This window comes from Aquarana catesbeiana, linkage group LG03, assembly GCF_042186555.1.
Source record: "Aquarana catesbeiana isolate 2022-GZ linkage group LG03, ASM4218655v1, whole genome shotgun sequence".
Lineage (NCBI taxonomy): Eukaryota > Metazoa > Chordata > Amphibia > Anura > Ranidae > Aquarana > Aquarana catesbeiana.
Genome location: NC_133326.1, coordinates 52,060,015 through 52,081,233, shown reverse-complemented (window position 1 = coordinate 52,081,233; position 21,219 = coordinate 52,060,015). Strand labels below are relative to the sequence as shown.

At 42.7% G+C, this 21,219-nt stretch overlaps 1 protein-coding gene across 4 annotated transcripts in view; it reads left to right on the top strand.

Annotated features, from left to right (window-relative positions):
- The window catches only part of LOC141131360 (ADAMTS-like protein 5), a 118,584-nt gene that overhangs the window by 57,413 nt on the left and 39,952 nt on the right, over positions 1-21,219 (top strand). For 2 of the 4 annotated variants that reach the window (XR_012242759.1, XM_073618521.1), the window contains exons 8-10: positions 6,164-6,247; positions 14,872-15,035; positions 18,485-18,665. Coding sequence is in view for 3 of the 4 variants with exons in the window: in XM_073618521.1 (XP_073474622.1) it covers positions 6,164-6,247; positions 14,872-15,035; positions 18,485-18,665 (429 nt within the window). In the remaining variant the exon portion in view is untranslated. The remainder of the gene's footprint in view (positions 1-6,163; positions 6,248-14,871; positions 15,036-18,484; positions 18,666-21,219) is intronic. The other 2 variants (XM_073618523.1, XM_073618522.1) reach the window with 1 other exon arrangement.

The window sequence follows — 21,219 nt, the reverse complement described above, 5'->3', positions numbered from 1 at the left end:
GGCTTGAGATATGACACATACTGTAGCTCCATAATCTAATTGTATCTGCAGAGAATAGCACATGAAATAGATCAGTCTATTGTGTCTGCTCGCCCAGACCTTGTCATAATAGATCACTTTGTACAGTACATCTTTGTAATGTCAGTCACTCCTCTGGCTGTCAGTCTAATAACCTGGTGTGACATGAGCTTTATCTATACTGTAGTGCATGTCTGGTTCACAATCATGGCTGCATTCCCTTACCATCTGTAGGTATTGTGAGAAACGCTCCTTGGGATTGATTTACTAAAGGCAAATAGGCTGTTCACTTTGCGATTGAAGTCTTTCACAGGTTAGTGAATAAAATGAAAAGTCACATTGCTAAGAACACCCAATCACGTGCAAGGAAAGCAGTATTACGCCTGAACATGATGGAATGATCAAGTCAGCAGAGCTTCACCGTACTCACTAAAGCTCTGGGGAAATTTCACTTGAAAAGTGAATAGCCTATTTTGCCTTTACTAAATCAACCCCCTGACTCAAATAGGAATAGGGATAAGAAGGGGGAAATGTCTACAATAGTTTGGTATCAAAATGCTAGACAATGCAATGTGATAGGTGTAATTGGAAAAGAAAAGACTGATATGTGCTATAGAGAAGAATAATGGGAAACAAGTTTGAGAACAGGAGTAAAGGAAAAATGCAAGCAATGACTAGACCAACCAGCCAGCTGCTTGTTTTCCCATACCTACCCTTCTGTTGGAGCAGCTGGACCTTACTTGTGTATTAAACTGGCCATATTCGGATTGAATTTTGGCTGATTCCTGTTGAGTCAGTCAAGATTCAAGCCATGGGTGGCCCTGTTGGGATCACCCAGCTCAACAAAAGTCGATTGAAAAAATCAAAGTGGCTTGTTGAAGAATTTTCTGTCGAACAATGACTGTATCCTATTACAGGGCTTGAGAAATTAGCTTTGAGGAGCCAGTTAAAAAAGTTAGGCCAGTTTTTTGAACTAACAAAGCTTATGGGTAGAACTTTTTCCTGAAGGTGAACTTATCCTTCAACCCTTTCGCTGCCAGAGCCATTTTTGTGTTTTTTGCACACATGTTTAAAAAATAGTTTTAGGCCTAAAGATTACATAAAACCCTCAAGACATTGTATATTTTCTATAAGCAGACGCCCTTGAGCAGGGATATGCAATTAGCATATTGCAAAACTACAAGTCCCATCATGCCTCTGCCTCTTGGTGTCATGCTTGTGGCTGTCAGAGTCTTGCTATGCCTGATGGGAGTTGTAGTTCTGCAACAGCTGGGGGTCCACTAATTGCATATCCCTGCCCTAGAGAATGAGATAGTGGTAGTTCCAATAGTTTGTCAGACGATATTACCGTAAAGGTATAGGAAACATTTTTTTTTAAATTAACTCTATTTTTCATTACCTAGTCCCCTAGGTGATGATTTTTTTGGTGACAGGTTCTCTTTAATGAGATAGTCAGGATCTAAAAGACCCTGCATGTTTCCCCCGTGCTCCACTGAATGAAATATAATGCACATCACACTGCATTACATTCTTTCCTGGCCTTGATGGCTGGTGAAACTGTCAAAGGGGACCCGAAAAAGTGACATCATACACATAAATTCCGGGTCAGCAACAAGAAGGGGACACCCCAGGGTGTACAAGGGGAAAGACTGCCAGACCTAGCATGCTTTCATAGGGACAGCATTCAGCTAAATCCAAATCCTTGCCCTGGGGCATTCCTTAAAGCAGCCAGGTGGGTATCTGCACATGTCAGAACTGTGTGAGGTTCTACTGAGGAGACACAATACTCCTGCATAGGGATGAGCCGAACACCCCCCTGTTTGGTTTGCACCAGAACGTGCGAACAGGCAAAAAATTTGTTCTAACACACCCGAAGGGTCTGGTATGGATTTTGAGGGGGACCCCCACGCCATGTTTTTAAAAAAATGTTGGCGCGGGGTTGCCCTTAATATCCATACCAGACCTGAAGGGCCTGTTATGGAATTTAGGGGGACCCCCACGCCAATTTTTTTTAAATTTTGGTTCGGGGTTCCCCTGTGGGGAAATCCCATGCTGTTTTTATCAATAAACTTTTATGTGTATTGTCGGACCGACAATTCATTAATAGCCGCGAGTAGTTTTAAATGACTTTTTTTCCTTTGAAATGTCATTTTGCTGTCAGACTGTTCTAAACACGGGAAACATGCACCCCTTTACAGGCATACTATAGACACCCCCCAGGTACGAAATTTAAAGGAATATTACACTTTTATTGTTTCACTTTAAGCATTATTAAAATCACTGCTCCCGAAAAAACGGCCCTTTTTAAAACTTTGATCCATGTCCCCTGGGGCAGGACCCAGGACCCCAAACACTTTTTATGACAATACCATGCATATAAGCCTTTAAAATTAGCACTTTTGATTTCTCCCATAGACTTTTAAAGGGTGTTCTGCGGCTTTCGAATTTGCCCAAATTGTTCGCTGTTTGGCGAACTGACGAACAGCCGATGTTTGAGTCAAACATGAGTTCGACTCGAACTCAAAGCTCATCCCTACTCCTGCATACAGTTTGGAACTTTGTGTTATTTCACTAAAGGGGACAGAGAGCTCCTGGTTCGTAAAAAAGAACATTGCCACTGATTCATAGAGACTGCAATTATTCTGGAGAGAGTACAGTCCAGGATCTTCATTTTGTGTACATAGGGAAGGACGTTTGTCCTCATCTGTTGTTCTTCAAGTCAAGTTGGGCAACCCATAATCCCCCAATAAAACAACAAAAACAAGTCCATGGACTGATTTGTGGTGTCCGGATAAGAGTTGAAATTGCGTGTTGCCTAGCTGTGCAGGAATAGGGGGACTCAAGGTCCAGGGACTTCTGCGGGGAGTAGCGCTACACTTACATTGGATCAACTTGCACTAATGTACTGTACATACACACATCTCATACATGAGAGGCTGCTTTGAAAGTTGACAATGACTGTGGTAGTCTGTGCTACAATGATCATGTTCTCCCCCTCTCCCCATTCAGCACACCTGTGGCATCCAATCACCCCCCCCCTCATTCAGCACACCTGTGGCTCCATTCACCCCCCTTCCCATTCAATACACCTGTGGCTCCATTCACCCCCCCTCCCCATTCAGCACACCTGTGGTTCCATTCACCCCTCCCCCTCCAGCACACCTGTGGCATCACGATTCTCCTGGTGTATGCCAGGTCAGGCAGCGGTGCACACTGAAGGCGGACCTAGAGGACTTAAGCCCGCCCACATGTGGCTGCCTTGCACGGACACTCCTCGGCGTCTATGCAGAAGCCGAGGTGTGGCCAGGAATCATGCACTGCCCCACTCTTTAGATGTACTGGTTGTCATATCATATTGTCCAGACAGACTTGGTCTAAGGCTGTACATCAATGCATAAAGCTGCATTTGAAGCAGAACAGATCACTGTGAGCTTCCAGGTCCTGCATCGAGCAGCTGCCCACTGCATGCTAACTGCAGGAAATTGCTAGCTCAGCACAGAAAATTGTGCATTTTTTAATGAATACCAAGAATCCTCAGATTGGATGAAGTGGAGAGGAGGGGAGGTGATGTCACAATCTCCACCTTATCCAATTAGAGAAGGCCTTGTATTCATAAAAAATACAAGGTGTTCTGTGAATAGTGGAGGTGCCAAGCAAGTGACTCTCTGTGGTCAGTATGCAGTGAGCCAGGCGCTCGGCACAGGACCTGGAAGATTTCCAGCTATTCTGTAGTGATGACCTCTACTACAGTGATTGTCAGCTTCCACAGCGCTCCATCAGATATGACATATGCATACTTACATTGGTCCAAAACTGGATTAGTGTATGTATATAATTAAGATCCTACCTGGAATTCAGCTTTAAATTTTCTATACAACTGCTCTACATTTACTTTTGCTTAACCGCTTCAGCCCCCGGAAGATTTTACCCCCTTCCTGACCAGAGCACTTTTTGCGATTCGGCACTGCGTCACTTTAACTGACAATTGCGCGATTGTGCGACGTTGCACCCAAACAAAATTGACTTCATTTTTTCCCTACAAATAGAGCTTTCTTTTGGTGGTATTTGATCACCTCTGCGGTTTTTATTTTTTGCGCTATAAACAAAAAATGTGCAACCATTTTGAAAAAAACACAATATTTTTTGCTTTTTGCTAAACAATTTTTTTCCTCAGTTTAGGCCGATATGTATTCTACATATTTTTTGGTAAAAAAATCGCAATAAGCGTACATTGATTGGTTTGCGCAAAAGTTATAGCGTCTACAAAATAGGGCATAGTTTTATGGCATTTTTATTTTTTATTTTTTTACTGGTAATGGCGGCGATCAGAGATTTTTATTGGGACTGCGACATAATGACGGACATGTTGGACAATTTTGACACATTTTTTGGGACCATTGGCATTTTTACAGCGATCAGTGCTATGAAAATGCATTGATTACTGTAAAAATGTCACTGGCAGTGAAGGGGTTAACCACTAGGGGGCAATCAAGGGGTTGATGTGTTCCCTATCGTGTGTTCTAACTGAAGGGGGGAGGGGACTGTGCAGGGGAGATGACAGACCGCTGTTCATACTGTGTATGAACAGACGATCTGTCTGTTCTCCCCTCAGAGAAGTGGAAACTGTGTGTTTATACACACAGATCCCGTTTCTCTGTGTGCCTCCAGCAATCGCGGGAGCCCAGCAGTGATCGCAACCGCTGGGCACTTGCATCGGCTCCGTGGGCGAGCAGGCGGCGTGCACGCGCCTCCTAGTGGCCACAGGGCAAAGCGACGTTGTATAACGTCGTTTCGCCCAGCCGTGCCATTCTGCCGCAGTACGACTGCGGCGGATGGTCGGCAAGTGGTTAAAGAATAAAACACTTGCTTAAAGTGTTAATTAACCCACAACAGTTAAATCAGTCTGTATATGCAGTAAAGCAAGCTTGTTATACCATAGCTCCCAACTGTCCCTGATTTCGAGGGACTGTCCCTGATTTGGAGTAATGTCCCTCTGTCCCTCATTCCTACTCATTTGTCCCTCATTTTGTCATATCTATATAGATGTATATAAAATGCACTTTTTATCTATCAAAAAGTGTTTTCCAGTGCTAAACCTTTCATCTGATTTCTAAATTGCTGCATTTGTAAATTACAAAAGCCAATATAAAGGAATAGTAGTGGTAAAAAAAAGCACTTGTGAGTTTAACCAATCTTGTTTTTTTGTACAATTCTCCTTCAAGGGGGCGTGGCAAGGGGTGTGTCCTATGCCTGCATACTTTTGCTGATAGGTGTCCCTCATTCCCATCTCAAAAAGTTGGGAGGTATGGTTATACTCACTGTGGAACCTAAGGGGTTAATTCTCAGCATTGTGTAAAAAGGATGTTTGATCCTGTCTTCTCAGATCCGCCCCTTCTTCCACCGTCCCCAATCTATCTCCTGATAAGACAGTGCCTTTGGCGTTACTCTGTACATACTCAGTTTGGTGTGTATTTCTAGAGTGTATTTCTTTTTCTTGGGAGGGTGCATGTGATCGGCACAGGACCAATCAGCACTGTCCAGCCAGAAGGTCAGAGGTCTTGCAGCCTCCTAGCACAGTCAGAATAGAATGAAAACTCCTCCTACAAGTTTTAACCAGACATTGATAGAAGTCACAAGACTGTTTTATACTGCTGATTAGCAGTTTTTATTTAAAAAAAAAATTGCATTTCCATGTACTGTGGGAGACCAGATATAGTAAATGCAGGGTCCTGGGCTTAGTAACACTTTAAAACACATAGCTGCATTTTGCCAGTAGTCCAGCATACTGTCCCTGCTACCTCTGAGAGATAAAGTGCAATGTAAATAAGCAGGTGTACGTGCGTGAAGAAGCTTGGCTTGCTATGCCACACTGGAAACAGCTGAGAACAATCACGTTTCTTCCCAGTGTTTGTAAATGGAATTCTTCACATTCATGTATAAATATAACTACTAGAGCAAATAAACACGTCAGTGTGTACACCTCCCTTTTTTTTTAAACTTTGTACCAGGGCAGCGAGCGAGCCTCTATAGGACACGCCAGTCTAGGAAAGGACTTGCCTGGAGGGGAAATTGTAATGTTTGGTTTTGCTAAATAAAATGTAATCCTGTGTCCAGACTCACTTTCTCTCATTACTGTCATTTCTAGGGCTATTTGGATATAATGAAGTGACCATGATTCCTGCGGGTGCCACTAATATCAGGGTGACTGACAAGAGCAATAATTATCTGGGTAAGTGCAGGCTGTTAGGGAATTTTCCAGGTGTCTGTCCAAGCAGTAGGGCAGGTACACATCATCAAGCTTTTATAGAAACACTGGTTCTTGTGTATAAAGCTGTGTGTTTGACAAAAAGCTGGACCAGTGAAGTAAAAAATATGGACTTGCGCTTGCTGACTTATTCGTTTAAAGGTTCAGGCATTACAGACAGTCGTCACCTTAATCCTGTGTTCACTACCTAATGAGTAACTAGTCAGTAATGTGTGAAAAGACATTCCTGGATAGTGACTGATGAGATCAGGATGACCTCTCTAAAGCCTAATGCCGTGTACACATGGGCGGACTTTTCGGCATCAAAGGTCCGACGGTCTTTCCGACTGACTTTTCGACGGACTTTTGACGGACTTCCAACAGACTTTCGAATGAACGGACTTGGCTACACACGATCACACCAAAGTCTGACAGATTTGTACGTGATGATGTACGACCGGACTAAAATAAGGAAGTTGATAGCCAGTAGCCAATAGCTGCCATAGCGTCGGTTTTCGTCCATTGGACTAGCATACAGACGAATGGATTTTTCGACCGGACTCAAATCCATCGGAAAGATTTGAAACATGTTTCAAATCTAAAGTTCGTCTGATTTTCGACCGAAAAGGTCCATCGGAAGTCCGATGAAACCCACACACGGTCGGATTGTCCAACAGATTCGTTCCGGCGTACGAGTTCGGTCGAAAAGTCCGCCCGTGTGTACACAGCATAAGCCTTTAGACCAGCCATTCTCAACCGAGGTTCATGGAACTCTAGGGTTCCTCCAGAGGTTTCTAGGGTGTTCCTTGAGCTGTGGCTAATCAACCTCCCATTTGATGGTGCCTGCACAGTTCCAGGGCCAGTGCCACTTGGAAGAGCCAGCAGCAAGACGCCATATTTTATTATAGTTGCATCCTGACCACCGCTGTAATTGGAGCTTTCTTCCCACTGACCACCAATGTAAGGGGCAACCCTCAATGGACTAATTTTAGAAGAGGTTCCCTGAGACCTGAGAATTTATTTCTAGTGTTTCTTTGAGGTTAAAGGGTTGAGAAAACCTTTAGAGAAGCCTGCTTTAGAGAATCTGTCACCGCAATCACCAAGTTCTGGGGAAAGTTCCCCTGCAAAGTGTGACTTCCCATGAAAAGCAAACAGCCATTTTGCCTTTATTAAATCAAGCCAATGGTATCTCCAGTAAATTTTCAAAAAGCATCATATCTCTTCACCGTCATTTAGACTTCTTGATAAGGGGGAGTACTAAAAGTCGCTGACACACAATGGCTGTTTCGCTTGATCACAATAAAAACAAAGTGCTAGTAAATTCACCCAGTCAGTTTTCCCCTATATAAATCATTTATAAACACATTACTGATGATGTGTGTAAAATTATCCCAATCCTTTCCTTTTGCTTGTAGTCCATCCTGTTTCTTTTCGTTATGTCCCCGGTGCATGCACTCTGAAGGAATGACATACTCATGCCCATCCTTCAGAGCTCTGTGCCATGGCCAATATTCCCGCACACATGTGTGGGAGTGACATCATTGCGGCTCGGCCATTCAAGCGTCCGGAGCACCACGAACCCGGAAGGAAGATCAGGTGAAGATGGAAGCCCTATCAGTGGTGACAGTTCACCGCTGGAGGGCTTCGTTTCAAGGTAGGTCTTTCATAATGAGCTAATATGCGATGCATACTAGCTCATTATGATATTACCTTGCATTTTATTATTACCTTGCATTGTATTATCTTTCACAAAGTTTACTACTGTTTTAAAGATTTTTTTGGATTTGTTTGCTATTGCTTTTGCTCTGACATCATTGTTGCATTTCTTACTTTCTGGACTGTGGGTCCTCCAGCTAGAGGTACCTTGCTTCCTGAGAGTAGTCAAACAGAGCTAATGAGCTCCTCCAAATGGACTGATCTTCATATAGATTATGATATTGATAATGTAAGATTCATTGCTTCTTGTTTTTTGTTGTTGTCTGGGTCCCCACTGAAGAGATACACCATCGCTAGGCTTTCTCAACCTCTAATTGATGAACCCCTGAAATAACATTCCAGGCTCGGGGAATCCCTACTAATAATTACTATAGCTACAGCTCACAGAACATTATTGTGATGGTCAGTGGGAAGAATGCTACTTTTTTTTTTCTTGTCGTTGGGAAGAATCCCCCATACAGATGGCTAAGGAGATCATTGGTGTTCGTGGTTACTTACCGGAGAGACCAGAATTGCCCGTTGCTCAAAGAACCCCTAACAATCTCTGGAGGAACTCTAGGTTTCTATGGAACCCGGGTTAAGAAAGACTGTCATCTTTATCCCTCCTGGTGACAATTGTCACCATGAAAGAATTTGAAAAGAAAAATTCAAAATTCAAAAAATGTACCTTTTTGCCAGAAGAGCAATACAAGGGAAACCTTCCAATGGGGACACTTGTTCCAGTGACAACTAAGTTGGGATTTTCCTCATTTTGAAGAGATTTCCTTCTACCTTCTGTTGTGTCTAAATTACGAAAAGTAATGCCGCGTACACACGGTCGGACTTTTCGTCTACAAAAGTCCGACAGCCTGTCCGACAGACTTCCGGCGGACTTTCGGCGGACTTGCAGCAGACTTTCTAACGAACGGACTTGCCTACACACGACCACACAAAAGTCCGACGGATTCGTACGTGATGACGTACACCGGACTAAAATAAGGAAGTTCATAGCCAGTAGCCAATAGCTGCCCTAGCATGGGTTTTTGTCCGTCGGACTAGCACACAGACGAGCGGATTTCGGGGTCCGTCGTAGTTACGACGTAAAGATTTGAAGCATGTTTCAAATCTAAAGTCCGTCGGATTTGAGGCTGAAAAAGTCTGCTGAAAGTCCGGAGAAGCCCACACACGATCGGATTACCAGCCAGCTTTAGTCCGTCGGCGTCCGTTGGACTTTTGTAGACGAAAAGTCCGACCGTGTGTACGCGGCATAAAGGAAAATCTATCCAGTGGGATACAGATGGCATAAGAAAAGCTTGACTTGCTTTTACGCAGTTCTTACTCTATCCAAAATGTAAAAAAATAAAGATGTTTGGCTTAACATATACTTACAATTTCATCCATCCCTGACAGTAAAATATTTCAGATTCATAGTGGAGAATGGTGCGACAGCATGTGGGTGGAAAGTGTGATCCTGACACTACAGTAAATTCTAAGGAATTATATTGTCATAACATGTCTCTTTGTGAAATGAAGTTCTCAGAACTCTTTCAGTACAGGGACACAGGTGTCATTATATTATTCCAACGTGGACGCAGCACTGGGTACATATAATTCTATTTCAGATTTATGTCATGGAAAAAGAATTAGCTACTTTCCTGAAATTATCAGCATAAGCTTGTATATAATCTCATGTGCAGCATCTCATTAGGAAGCCTTTCAAAGCCCTCTGGCTTTTAGTTGAACATATTCTTATCTGTTCATTGGCCTCATGAGGCAGACAGGTAACATCTTGTCCAGGAATCAGCTCTATGGATACAGCAGGCTGTTGTATGTCTTCTCAGGCTACTATTCACCTCTTGGAATGATATCTGTTCTCTGCTTTCATATGTGTTGAATGCTATGTATGAATTGGGAGCATGGTCTCCTAACTGACATGCATTAGATGTACAGCCCGGCCATTGCCCCATCATTGGACTGGAATTTTTCCATTCACTATAATTTTTCCATTAGAGGTTTAGTTGTTTTTTTTTTTGGTTTTTTTTTTGGTGGCAAATTATGAATGTCTGTATCATACACATGTGACTATTTCTGTAACTTGCAAGTCTGAAGTCGGTTCAGAATTCAGAATAGATCCTTCAAGTTATCGTATAGTATGGTCTCAAATGGGCACGTCAACTATTGTATAGCATTTGATTGAAGGAAGTTTTCACCTTTTTCTCATTAAAAATAAGCTGTAATGGATTTTCTACGTTTTATAGACTGATATTTAAAATATTTTTTATATGTAAAAAATATTTATTTTACATAAATATATTTCATTCAGTGTGTCCCTATGACACTGGTGTCCCAGAGCACACTAGGGAGCATTTAAAACTGTGCATAGTAAATCAGCTTCTAGCTTTAGCCTGTTCAGTTGAAATACATTTTTTTGTTTTAGATCGTGTGGAGAGGAATTTTAACCCCAGCAGATTTTTATTGCTGTCTGTGTCCCTGTTAGGTAAATGTGTCCTCTCTGTTTGTCCTGGTGACCCTTCACACCAAAAATTAAAGTTAACCACCTGTCTACTGGATACTTTTACCCCTTTCTGCCCAGACCAATTTTTAGCTTTCAGCGCTGTCACACTTTGAATGACAACTGCGCGGTCATGAAACACTGTAACCAAATTAAATGTTTATAATTTTTTTGGAGAGAGCTTTTTTTGGGTGGTATTCAATCACTGTTGGGTTTTTTATTTTTTGTTAAACAAATGAAAAAAGACCAAAAGTGTTGGAAAAAAACGTTTTCTTCGTTTCTGTTATAACATTTTGAAAATAAGTAATTTTTCTTCTTCGCTGATGAGGCTGCACTGACGGGCACTGATGTGCGCTGATGAGGCTGCACAAATGGGCACTAATGAGGCTGCACAGATGGGTACTAATGAGGCTGTACAGATGGGCACTAATGAGGCTGCACAGATGGGCACTAATGAGGCTGCACAGATGGGCACTAATGAGGCTGTACAGATGGCCACTAATGAGGTTGCACTGATGGGCACTGATATGTTGCACTGATAATCTTGGCACTGATAATCTTGGCAATGATGATCACTATCCTGATTATCAGTGTAAATTCCCAGTATAGCTGGTTATCGGCTTTCCTTTCCTCACACAATAACAGCTCTGAGGAAAGGAAATGCCGATAAGCGGCATTTGTGTACATGTGATAAGCTGTGATCAGACACAGCTCATCACATGGTAAAGGGCCACTGTGATTGGCTCTTTACAGCAATCACAGAGTGCACACAAATACATGTCCCAAGGGACTGGGGTTCCTGGGAGAACGTCAATAGATGCCCTCCCAGAACTGGATGACCATGTTGTAGCCAACTTTCGGCTATAGTGCAGTCAGCAAGTGGTTAAAGAAAATCCACAGTTTGAGTGTTCATCAGAACAGGAATATAGGAGATATCTTGCTATGGGGACACTAGTTCTGGTGACTGCCAGGGATTTCCCAGACCTTCACATTTCCTGTTTTGGCTGTGAAGCGAATGCAAATCTCTCCAATGGGACGTGATGGCAAAAAAACTGACACAGGTTATAACCCTCCCTTACTATATCCAAAAATAAAAAAAATGCCATTAGTTCTACTTTAAGCTTTGAAAATTAAAGCTTGTAGGTGATTGGTTGCCATGCACAGCTGCTCTGGTCTTAGTACATTCCTCTCTATGAGCTTTCTAAACTTAGGGCACAGCGGAAGCTGTTTGCTTGCAGACTGTCTCTCTTGGAGATCTGTACAAAGCCCTACAAAACAGTTACAGGAAGATGGGCAGACAAGTTGCATCTCATTACAGAACTAATCCAGTTGAATGTGACTAATTTCTATCTTTTTTTTTTTATATGTATAAAATCTTTACTTATTATTTATTATTATTTACATATAAACATTTAATACGAGTGTAACCATGACACTGGTTTCACAGAGCACTATGAGTCTTCTAAATTGAGAGCATAGGAGAAGTTGTTTGCTTGCAGACTGTACATCATGGAAATCTGTATGGAGCCCTACAGTGCACAGAGAGGAAGATGGGGGACAAGTAATTTCTCAGTTCTAGATCTGAAGAAGTGACTTGGATAACGAGACTTCCTCAACATTACAGAAGTCCAGTTGAATGTTACTAACTACTACTAGATATTTTAGATGGCGTTTTCACTGTCTTTTCAAAGTAGACCCTAGATTCAAATTTTTCAAATAACTATGTGGAGGGGTAGGAATCCACTTTTCATAGTTAGAAACCACATTTAATGTGTAGGTGTCGGCAGGTATTATCTGCACACAGTAAAATAAGACCTCTTTGTAATTTTATGTAATTTATAAATGTTTTGCCCCATTGGTCTACTAGATATCTACATATACTGTAGAATATGCATATTGCTAGTTCCTGGAAAAAGTCTTGTCTGTTTTGTCAATCAGATCTGAATAGAGGGAGAATATTTATATGTAAATGTGACATGTCATTATATTTTGCACCTACGGTGGGAAACAAAAGTTTGATTCTCCAGAAGACTCTAATTATAGGATTACTTTTATACCGTCCATGGTGTATTTTCTATCGAAAGGCTACACCAACTGGCCGAAGGTAAAGGAAAACAGTGTCCGTCATTATAGAACAGCCATGTGTTGACATTTTAATCTGTTTTGTTGCCTTGTTTCCATAGAACTGTTTCCTGTATGATCTATGCCTTTTCGCAGTATTAAAATACACAATTCAAAGGCTTGCAATTGCTAAAATTGAGCTGCTTAAAACTTTTTAGATGAAAGATCTACTTAAAATAAATCCTTGTTATTTAGAAACTGAAGCAGATGAGACTTCTAGTTTGTTGTCTCCAAAACAAGAAACAAGAGCGCCCCAGGGAAGGCGATGGAGCTATTTGTGTTCCTGTTTTCTAAAGAAAGGCTGGCACGTAGAATTATAAATGATCTGACACAAGCCTCCCAATCATAACTCTGTGTTAATGAACAAGTGATTGAATATCCATCGAGCAAAGGTTCCTATGTGGCAATAACTTTGCTGCCAAGACAAAAATAAATCATGGCAAACTGTTAATGTTGGTTAAATCCAACACTTTTATTATAACAGTTTACACATTACAAAAAGGATAGAATTGGCTTTATTTTTAGGCTGATTTAAATTTGAACTCTAGGCTAAAATCGAAATACACATGTGAAACACATAGGAGTTGTAATTATGTCCAGCCAGGCTTGTGATTTACACAACACAATCACGTTGGTGACCTCAATTTCCCCTACCACTTGGTCACCAACCTGTGACCAGACAATGCAGGGAGAAAAGCACACTGATGAGGTCATCACTCTACACTCTTGCAAGCCTGTTCCCATGTGTTGACTGACAGCACTAAGCAAAGCAATAGAGCTCTGATTGACTTCCAGTGCTTGCCTGGGATCTACCAGCTTGAGTGTTGTAGTGTATGGGATTTCACCAGAAATCAGGAAAGATTTGAACACAGCAGAGCACACTCGGCACTGGAATTACTTTGAATACACAGATGATTTCTTTCAATCAGATCACAGATTTATATATATATTTCAGGACTACATTTGTTCACTACTTAATAGGACTCTTTTGTACATTTATCACCGCAAAGCACAGCACACCATTTTTGGTTTTATGGGCTATTAAAGGTTGTATATTCACGATCAACGTGTGCTAGCTGCCAACTAATCATACAGCACCCACTTTATTTTGTTTTTAACGCAGATATGACAGCATGTTCCTCAGCTGGCTGTCAAACTGCCTAATGTCCTTCACAGCCCCTTCTTCCCCCCCGCAGGTCCCAATATTTCTCGCTATCGCACGGCTACCGGCAACTATCAGGTTGCCGGTAGCCGCGCTGGATGGTGCGCCTGTGCTTTCTACCCACACCTAAACGCCAGAGTCTTATGCACTGGGACTAAATGTCCAGTGTGCATGAAGCCTACATGGGATGACATGAATGCTTTATTCCAATAACTCTATGTGAGAGCCCTACAGATGACTTAATAAAGTGGAGGGCCACCCTAAAAAAAAAAATTGCATGAAAAATCCTAAAAAAAAATTTAATTTGAAGAAAAATTTTTTTTTAAACTTACCTAAACCCTTGTTGCTAGGCAGTCTTCCTAATCTGCCTCTTCCTATTCCGCGGCGTGTTCTGCTCCTCGGTGAGCGGCTCCGTTGCCTTCTGTGTGTGTTCCCAGAAAACCATGGGGCCATTCACAGAGCGCCACTCGCGCTTGCGCAGTAGGAAACTGGCAGTGAAGCCACAAGGCTCCACTGCCTGTTTCCCTTACTTAGGATGGCGGTGCCGGGACTGGAGAGCTGAGGGACGGGTCGGCCTCGGGCGGCCGACATCGCGGGCACCCAGGACAGGTAAGTACTTAAAGTCAGCAGCTACAGTGTTTGTAGCTGCTGACTTTTAAATTTTTTTTTAAGGGACGGAATCCCGCTTTAACCAAAAGATAAAAATATGAACTGACAAGACCTCTGACGACCCCCAGTACATTTCTCAATGTGGGATAAAGGAAGAAGATGAAATATTATATTTGGTAAATCTGGTTGCCGTGGGTTACTGCACTTCACATTATTCCTGATTGCATTGCCACGTTGAAAAATCCATCAGGTGCAAACATTTTAGGGTCTGCTCTTTGTCATGTTTTATGATTTCTAAATGTATTACTTAATTGTTGGTAATAAAAGGATGATGTACTGCCACTTTTCATATTACTGCAGCAGCTACAAATTAAAAGCCCTAATAAATGTAGTAAGACTGCTTAGTCAGGCACTTTCTGGAGCCAGACATCATCTTATGTTGTCTTGTTAAGTGAGCAGTGGAATGTACATTTTGTATTATGTGCTTACCTGAGTGTTTCTCTCTTACAGCCCTGAGAAATAGGAACTATCACTATGTGATCAATGGCAACTGGGCCATTAGTTATCCTGGCGTCTTCAATGTGGCGGGAACCAAGATCCAGTACAAACGCTCTGCTGACAATCAGGAGAGCTTTGAGGCAACAGGACCAACAGAGGAGGATCTGCATGTCATGGTTAGTGTGAAGTGTGAATTGTATATGCATAGCTTGTACAAAGGGTCAACCTCATATAAATCATGTGATCAATGTGCTATTTTTTAAAATCCATTTTGGAAAATCAGTAAAGCAATTCTAACACTTTTCTGGTGGCATAGCCCCTTTAAAATTACTTCTGCCCAATTCAGGAAAGCTGTACAGTTTTGTTGGGAGATCCAACACATGCACCAGATTCAGGTAGTTTTTATTTCTGCCACCTTAAAAGCACGTTGCTACAGCTGGGACAGATTAAAAAATAATCACTGCCAATTTGAAGAAAAGTAGACTGGTGGTAACTATGACCAATGCTGAGCTGGAATACAGAGAGACACCAGTGCCCAGAGTGGGGTGTGTATGTGCTGGGAAGCTTTCCTGAATGTGATAGCTTCCAACATAAGGCTCCTCGGTTGCTAAGAAGCTGGTGGTCATCGGCATCCTAGCAACCAGTGACTCATCCCATTCAGCAGGGAGATTTCCTGACCGACAATGGAATGTAAACAAAGGAGCCGTGATTCTGGTGATGTCATTACCCTAATATGGTTATAATTGAACAATGACAATAATCTCCTGGGTCACTGGCTATTATGATGCTGTTGGCTTCACAGCTGACAATGTCTTAGTAATGCTGCTGTTTGACGGGTGGTTGGGGGTGAGGATTAGCCTGTACTGAGGATGGAGTAACCAGTATGGACACGCCAGCCTCAGTGCCAACCCCCACTATTCCTCCAAGCAGCAAATTCATGTATCTGTTTCCAACAAGTACATGAATTTGTTGCAGACGCCAACATTTGTTGTGTGAAGGCATGATCTAGCGAGCAGGGCACGCTGATACCTTTTTGTACCAAATTGTAAGGTAACTGTAATGTATGCCTTCATTTTGTTAAGCGCTGTGCAACCTTTTGGCGCTCTATAAATCCTGTATAATAATAATAATGAATTCTAAAGAGTGTCTACAACACTTCGTGTAAATTCCGGGATTTTTTTCTAATGTGTCTGTGTATTTTGTATACTCTCTGGGTGGTTCTTCCTGTAATAATTTTCTATGAACAGATGGCAGATGTTTATATGAACAGTTGGCTATCTTGACCCGCTGCCTGATATACAGATGGCCACTAGGAAAATCCGTAGAACTGTACGTGAAATACAATGATAAAAAAATAAATGGCAGTGGGCATGCAAAAATGGGGAAATTACACAAGGGACGTGACTGAAGCTTGAGACCTTCCTATATAAGGAAAACATAGAAGTAGTAATCCTAAGCCAACAAGATAGAAAGATGTTTCAAATTTAACATTTAAAAAAAAAACTAGTTCACATGCTTCAATATTTTCTTATTTCTAAAAAAAAGATTTGGGATTGGATGCAATTCAGCTTTAGTAGTTTGTTCAAAATGATGTGAAATTTTTGGACCAGGGAAAGCAAGATAACAATTTAACTCTACTAAGCTCAAAGTACTGGCATATGTAGGGCTTGTTGCCATTACATTAAACCCCAAGTATAGTATTACATTAATGAGCATCTTGGTGGCTAAATAAGCAGAAAAACAGAGCAGGTTTATACAGTATTTGCTGATGTGCAGATGGATGTTTCCAATTAAAAGTCTTTTACTATATGAATCATGCCATTATTTTTGGCGGGCCATTAAAAAGACCCCAAATTAGATATACCAGATAAAAAACAGAAAAAAAAAAGCATGTTGTAATCAGAAATCATATTTTATTAAAATTTGAGTAACACCAGTTGCAACAAGAGAAACCAACGTGCCACCGTCTTCTCTTTTGCTGCCAAGATTATAACTGCAGCCTTAGCAGACCTTTATAATTGCTAGGAGTGCCATTATCATAGAGGCCCAGTACTGTGTGGCTGTTTAATGAGATACCCAGTCACCAGTAGCATTGAGAAATACTTTGCGATAAATGTGAATTTATGCAGTATATTCCAAATACCTTTATCAGATTGCTGTGAAATTAGAATGCGCAATTCGTAATTACTGTTTAAAAGTGCAGAGGACACAGGGGACACAGCTTGACACTCATAATTTTTGTTTACTGTCTGTTATGCAAGTAGCTTTGCAAAATGTGCATCTAGAAAGATGCTACAGTTGCAAATGACTGTCCCAGGTTTGTCCTGTCTAAATATGGCCTGAAGTAGATTCTTGTCCAGCTATGGAATGGTATTATATATTCACCACACTGCAGAAGGGAGTTTAACAAGACTCGTGGCCACTCATTAAAATTAGAAGAAAAGAGGTTTAACCTTAAAGGGGTTGTAAAGGTTTTTTTTTTTTTTTTTTTTTTTTAAATAACAAACATGTTCTACTTACCTCCACTGTGCAGCTCGTTTTGCACAGAGTGTCCCCGAACCTGGTCTTCTGGGGTCCCTCGGTGGCTGTCTCACCTCCTCCATGCAAGAACTAAACACCTTCATGCGAGCTCTCTCGCATGGTGTTTAGTTCTTGCGGGAGCGCTCCCGTGATACAGCCAGCGGCTATAGCCGCTGACTGTATTGCTCGGCCCCGCCCCCGGCGCACCATGTCATTGGATGTGATTGACAGCAGCGCGAGCCAATGGCTGCGCTGCTTTCAATCCATCCATTCTAGCCAATCAACGGCCAGGCTGAGCGGCAAAGAGGATGTCGGGAGCGAGCGCGGGACTTTTGAGGGGTCAGGTAAGTAAAACGGGGGGCTGGGGGGGCCAGCATTGTCAGATGTTTTTTCACCTTAATGCAAAGGATGCATTAAGGTGAAAAAACGTGAACCTTTACCACCCCTTTAAACTACGTAGAGGGTTCTTTACTGTAAGAGCGGCAAGGATGTGGAATTCCCTTCCACAGGCGGTGGTCTCAGCGGGCAGCATTGATAGCTTCAAGAAACTATTAGATAAGCACCTGGACGAATGCAACATACAGGGATATACAATGAAATACTGAAATATAATCACACACATAGCTTGGACTTGATGGACTTGTTTCTTTTTTCAACCTCACCTACTATGTAACTATGTAACTATTGCCTCCTTTCCACTGAGCGGATCGGTTCGGTTCGGTACGGTACGCTATTTTGGGTGTTTCCATTATGAAAGCGACCCATACAACTGAACCGTACCGCTCCATTCAGGGTCCTGCTTCAGATGTGGGGCCATAGAAAATGTAACAGTTCGGTTAGGGCGGAGCTACGATACATTCCACTGATTGGCTGACAGAAAACCCTCTGCTGTGCTATGCTGAGGCATTTTTTCTAAACCCTGTATGGCCCCTTGTGGTCCCACTTACAGTGGAAACGCTCACCAGAATAGACCGGACCATTCTAGGCCATTCAAACTGTACCGACCCGAACTGATCCGCTCAGTGGAAACGAGGCATAAGTAAATTACAAGCCCTTGTGTGTAAATATGATTTATTCTAATTATGTATTGTGCCTTATGTTGTAGGTCCTCTTTACAGAGCAGAATTTGGGTATAGAGTATGAGTACTGGCTTCCTAAGGATTATTATATTTACCACCAAAGAGCTCGCAGCACCTTGCAAGACACTACAGAGACAGTTATCTCACTAACTCAGCCTCCTACCACTACACCCGCTCCCACAACAAGACACAATGGTGAGTACAAAGGTAAATGCCTCTAATTAACTTGCTGTGAGCCCTAACGCATAGTCAGCCTAAACACTGTGCTCCCAAGGAAGAACAATTTTCCAATACTTGGACCTCATGGTCTATCTTTCGTTATTCAATGGAATTTATCTCCTGGGCTGAGGGTGATTCTACCAACACCACTGGTTAGCCTGGGGGTAGTGCCCCCTCTTTATAATTATTCTACCTTACTATGTTACCCCCCCTTTTTTTTTTTTTCTTTTCCTCCTCTCGTCTTGCTATGTTTCCAACAATATCATCGATTGTGAATAGTTCTTTTCCCACAAATTCTTATAGCATGATTAGTTCCCGACAGCTTTGCCAAAGTGTCATCTGAATGAGATAGAGGTGACTTTTCTTTACTGAGATTTATTTTATAAAACATTTCTTTGTACTCTCATGCTCAGGGAATGGGATTATGTTATATCTGCATTTACAACATATTACAAAATGGGATTCAGGGTAAGGGAATTAGTTAATTAGTTACCCCATATATAACCTCAATTTCAGCATAGCACCCCCAACCACCCCCCCCCCCCCCCCAAAAAAAAATAAGAGAAATAGTACCCAATCTAAACTGCAGTTTACCAGTCCTTAGTGCAGGGGTGTTCAAACTTTTTTCAAAGAGGGCCAGATTTGATGAAGTGATCATGCGTGAGGGCCAACCATTTTGCCTGACATTCTTTGAACCATTAAAATTTGGTCTAAGTGTGTTCGTCCGAGCACTAATACACTGCCCAATAAGAATTCTCTTGCCTTTGTGGCTGTGTGTGGTGAAGAGATGAGCTCGGGCGTGTTATTTGGATATATATCTTTTGTGGCAAAAAGCTAATCCTTAGTGGCAAGTAGGGATGAGCCGAACACCCCCCTGTTCGGTTCGCACCAGAACATGCGAACAGGAAAAAAATTCGTTCGAACACGCGAACACCGTTAAAGTCTATGGGACACGAACATGAATAATCAAAAGTGCTAATTTTAAAGGCTAATATGCAAGTTATTGTCAATAAAAGTGTTTGGGGACCTGGGTCCTGCCCCAGGGGACATGAATCAATGCAAAAAAAAGTTTTAAAAACGGCCGTTTTTTCAGGAGCAGTGATTTTAATAATGCTTAAAGTCAAACAATAAAAGTGTAATATCCCTTTAAATTTCATACCTGGGGGGTGTCTATAGTATGCCTGTAAAGGGGCGCATGTTTCCCGTGTTTAGAACAGTCTGACAGCAAAATGACATTTTGAAGGAAAAAACACATTTAAAACTACCGCGGCTATTGCATTGCCGACAATACACATAGAAGTTCATTGATAAAAACGGCATGGGAATTCCCCACAGGGCAACCCCGAACCAAAATTAAAAAAAAAAATGATGTGGGAGTCCCCCTAAATTCCATACAAGGCCCTTCAGGTCTGGTATGGATATTAAGGGGAACCCCAGCCAAAATTTAAAAAAAAAATTGACGTGGGGTTCCCCCTAAATTCCATACCAGACCCTTCAGGTCTGGTATGGATTTTAAGGGGAACCCCGCGCCAAAAAAAAAAAAAAAAACGGCGTGGGGTCCCCCTAAAAATCCATACCAGACCCTTATCCGAGCACGCAACCTGGCAGGCCGCAGGAAAAGAGGGGGGGACGAGAGTGCGGCCCCCCCCCCCCTCCTGAACCGTACCAGGCCACATGCCCTCAACATTGGGAGGGTGCTTTGGGGTAGCCCCCCAAAACACCTTGTCCCCATGTTGATGAGGACAAGGGCCTCATCCTCACAACCGTGGCCGGTGGTTGTGGGGGTCTGCGGGCGGGGGGCTTATCGGAATCTGGAAGCCCCCTTTAACAAGGGGACCCCCAGATCCCGGCCCCCCCCCTGTGTGAAATGGTAAGGGGGTACTTACCCCTACCATTTCACTAAAAAACTGTCAAAAATGTTAAAAATGACAAGAGACAGTTTTTGACAATTCCTTTATTTAAATGCTTCTTCTTTCTTCCTTCATCTTCTTCTTCTTCTGGTTCTTCTGGCTCTTCTGGTTCTTCCTCCGGCGTTCTCGTCCAGCATCTTCTCCGCGGCGTCTTCTATCTTCTTCTCCTCGGGCCGCTCCGCACCCATGGCATGAGGGGAGGCTCCCGCTCTTCTCTTCATCTTCTTCTCTTCTTCATCTTCTTCTTCATCTTCTTCTTCTTCATCTTCTTCTTCTTCTTCTCTTCTTCATGTCTTCTCCGGGCCGCTCCGCAGCCATGCTGTGGCATGGAGGGAGGCTCCCGCTGTGTGACGGCGTCTCTTCGTCTGACGGTTCTTAAATAACGGGGGGCGGGGCCATCCGGTGACCCCGCCCCCCTCTGACGCACGGTGACTTGACGGGACTTCCCTGTGACGTCACGGGGAATGCCACAGGGAAGTCCCGTCATGTCACCGTGCGTCAGAGGGGGGCGGGGTCACCGGGTGGCCCCGCCCCCCCGTTATTTAAGAACCGTCAGACGAAGAGACGCCGTCACACAGCGGGAGCCTCCCTCCATGCCACAGCATGGCTGCGGAGCGGCCCGGAGAAGACAT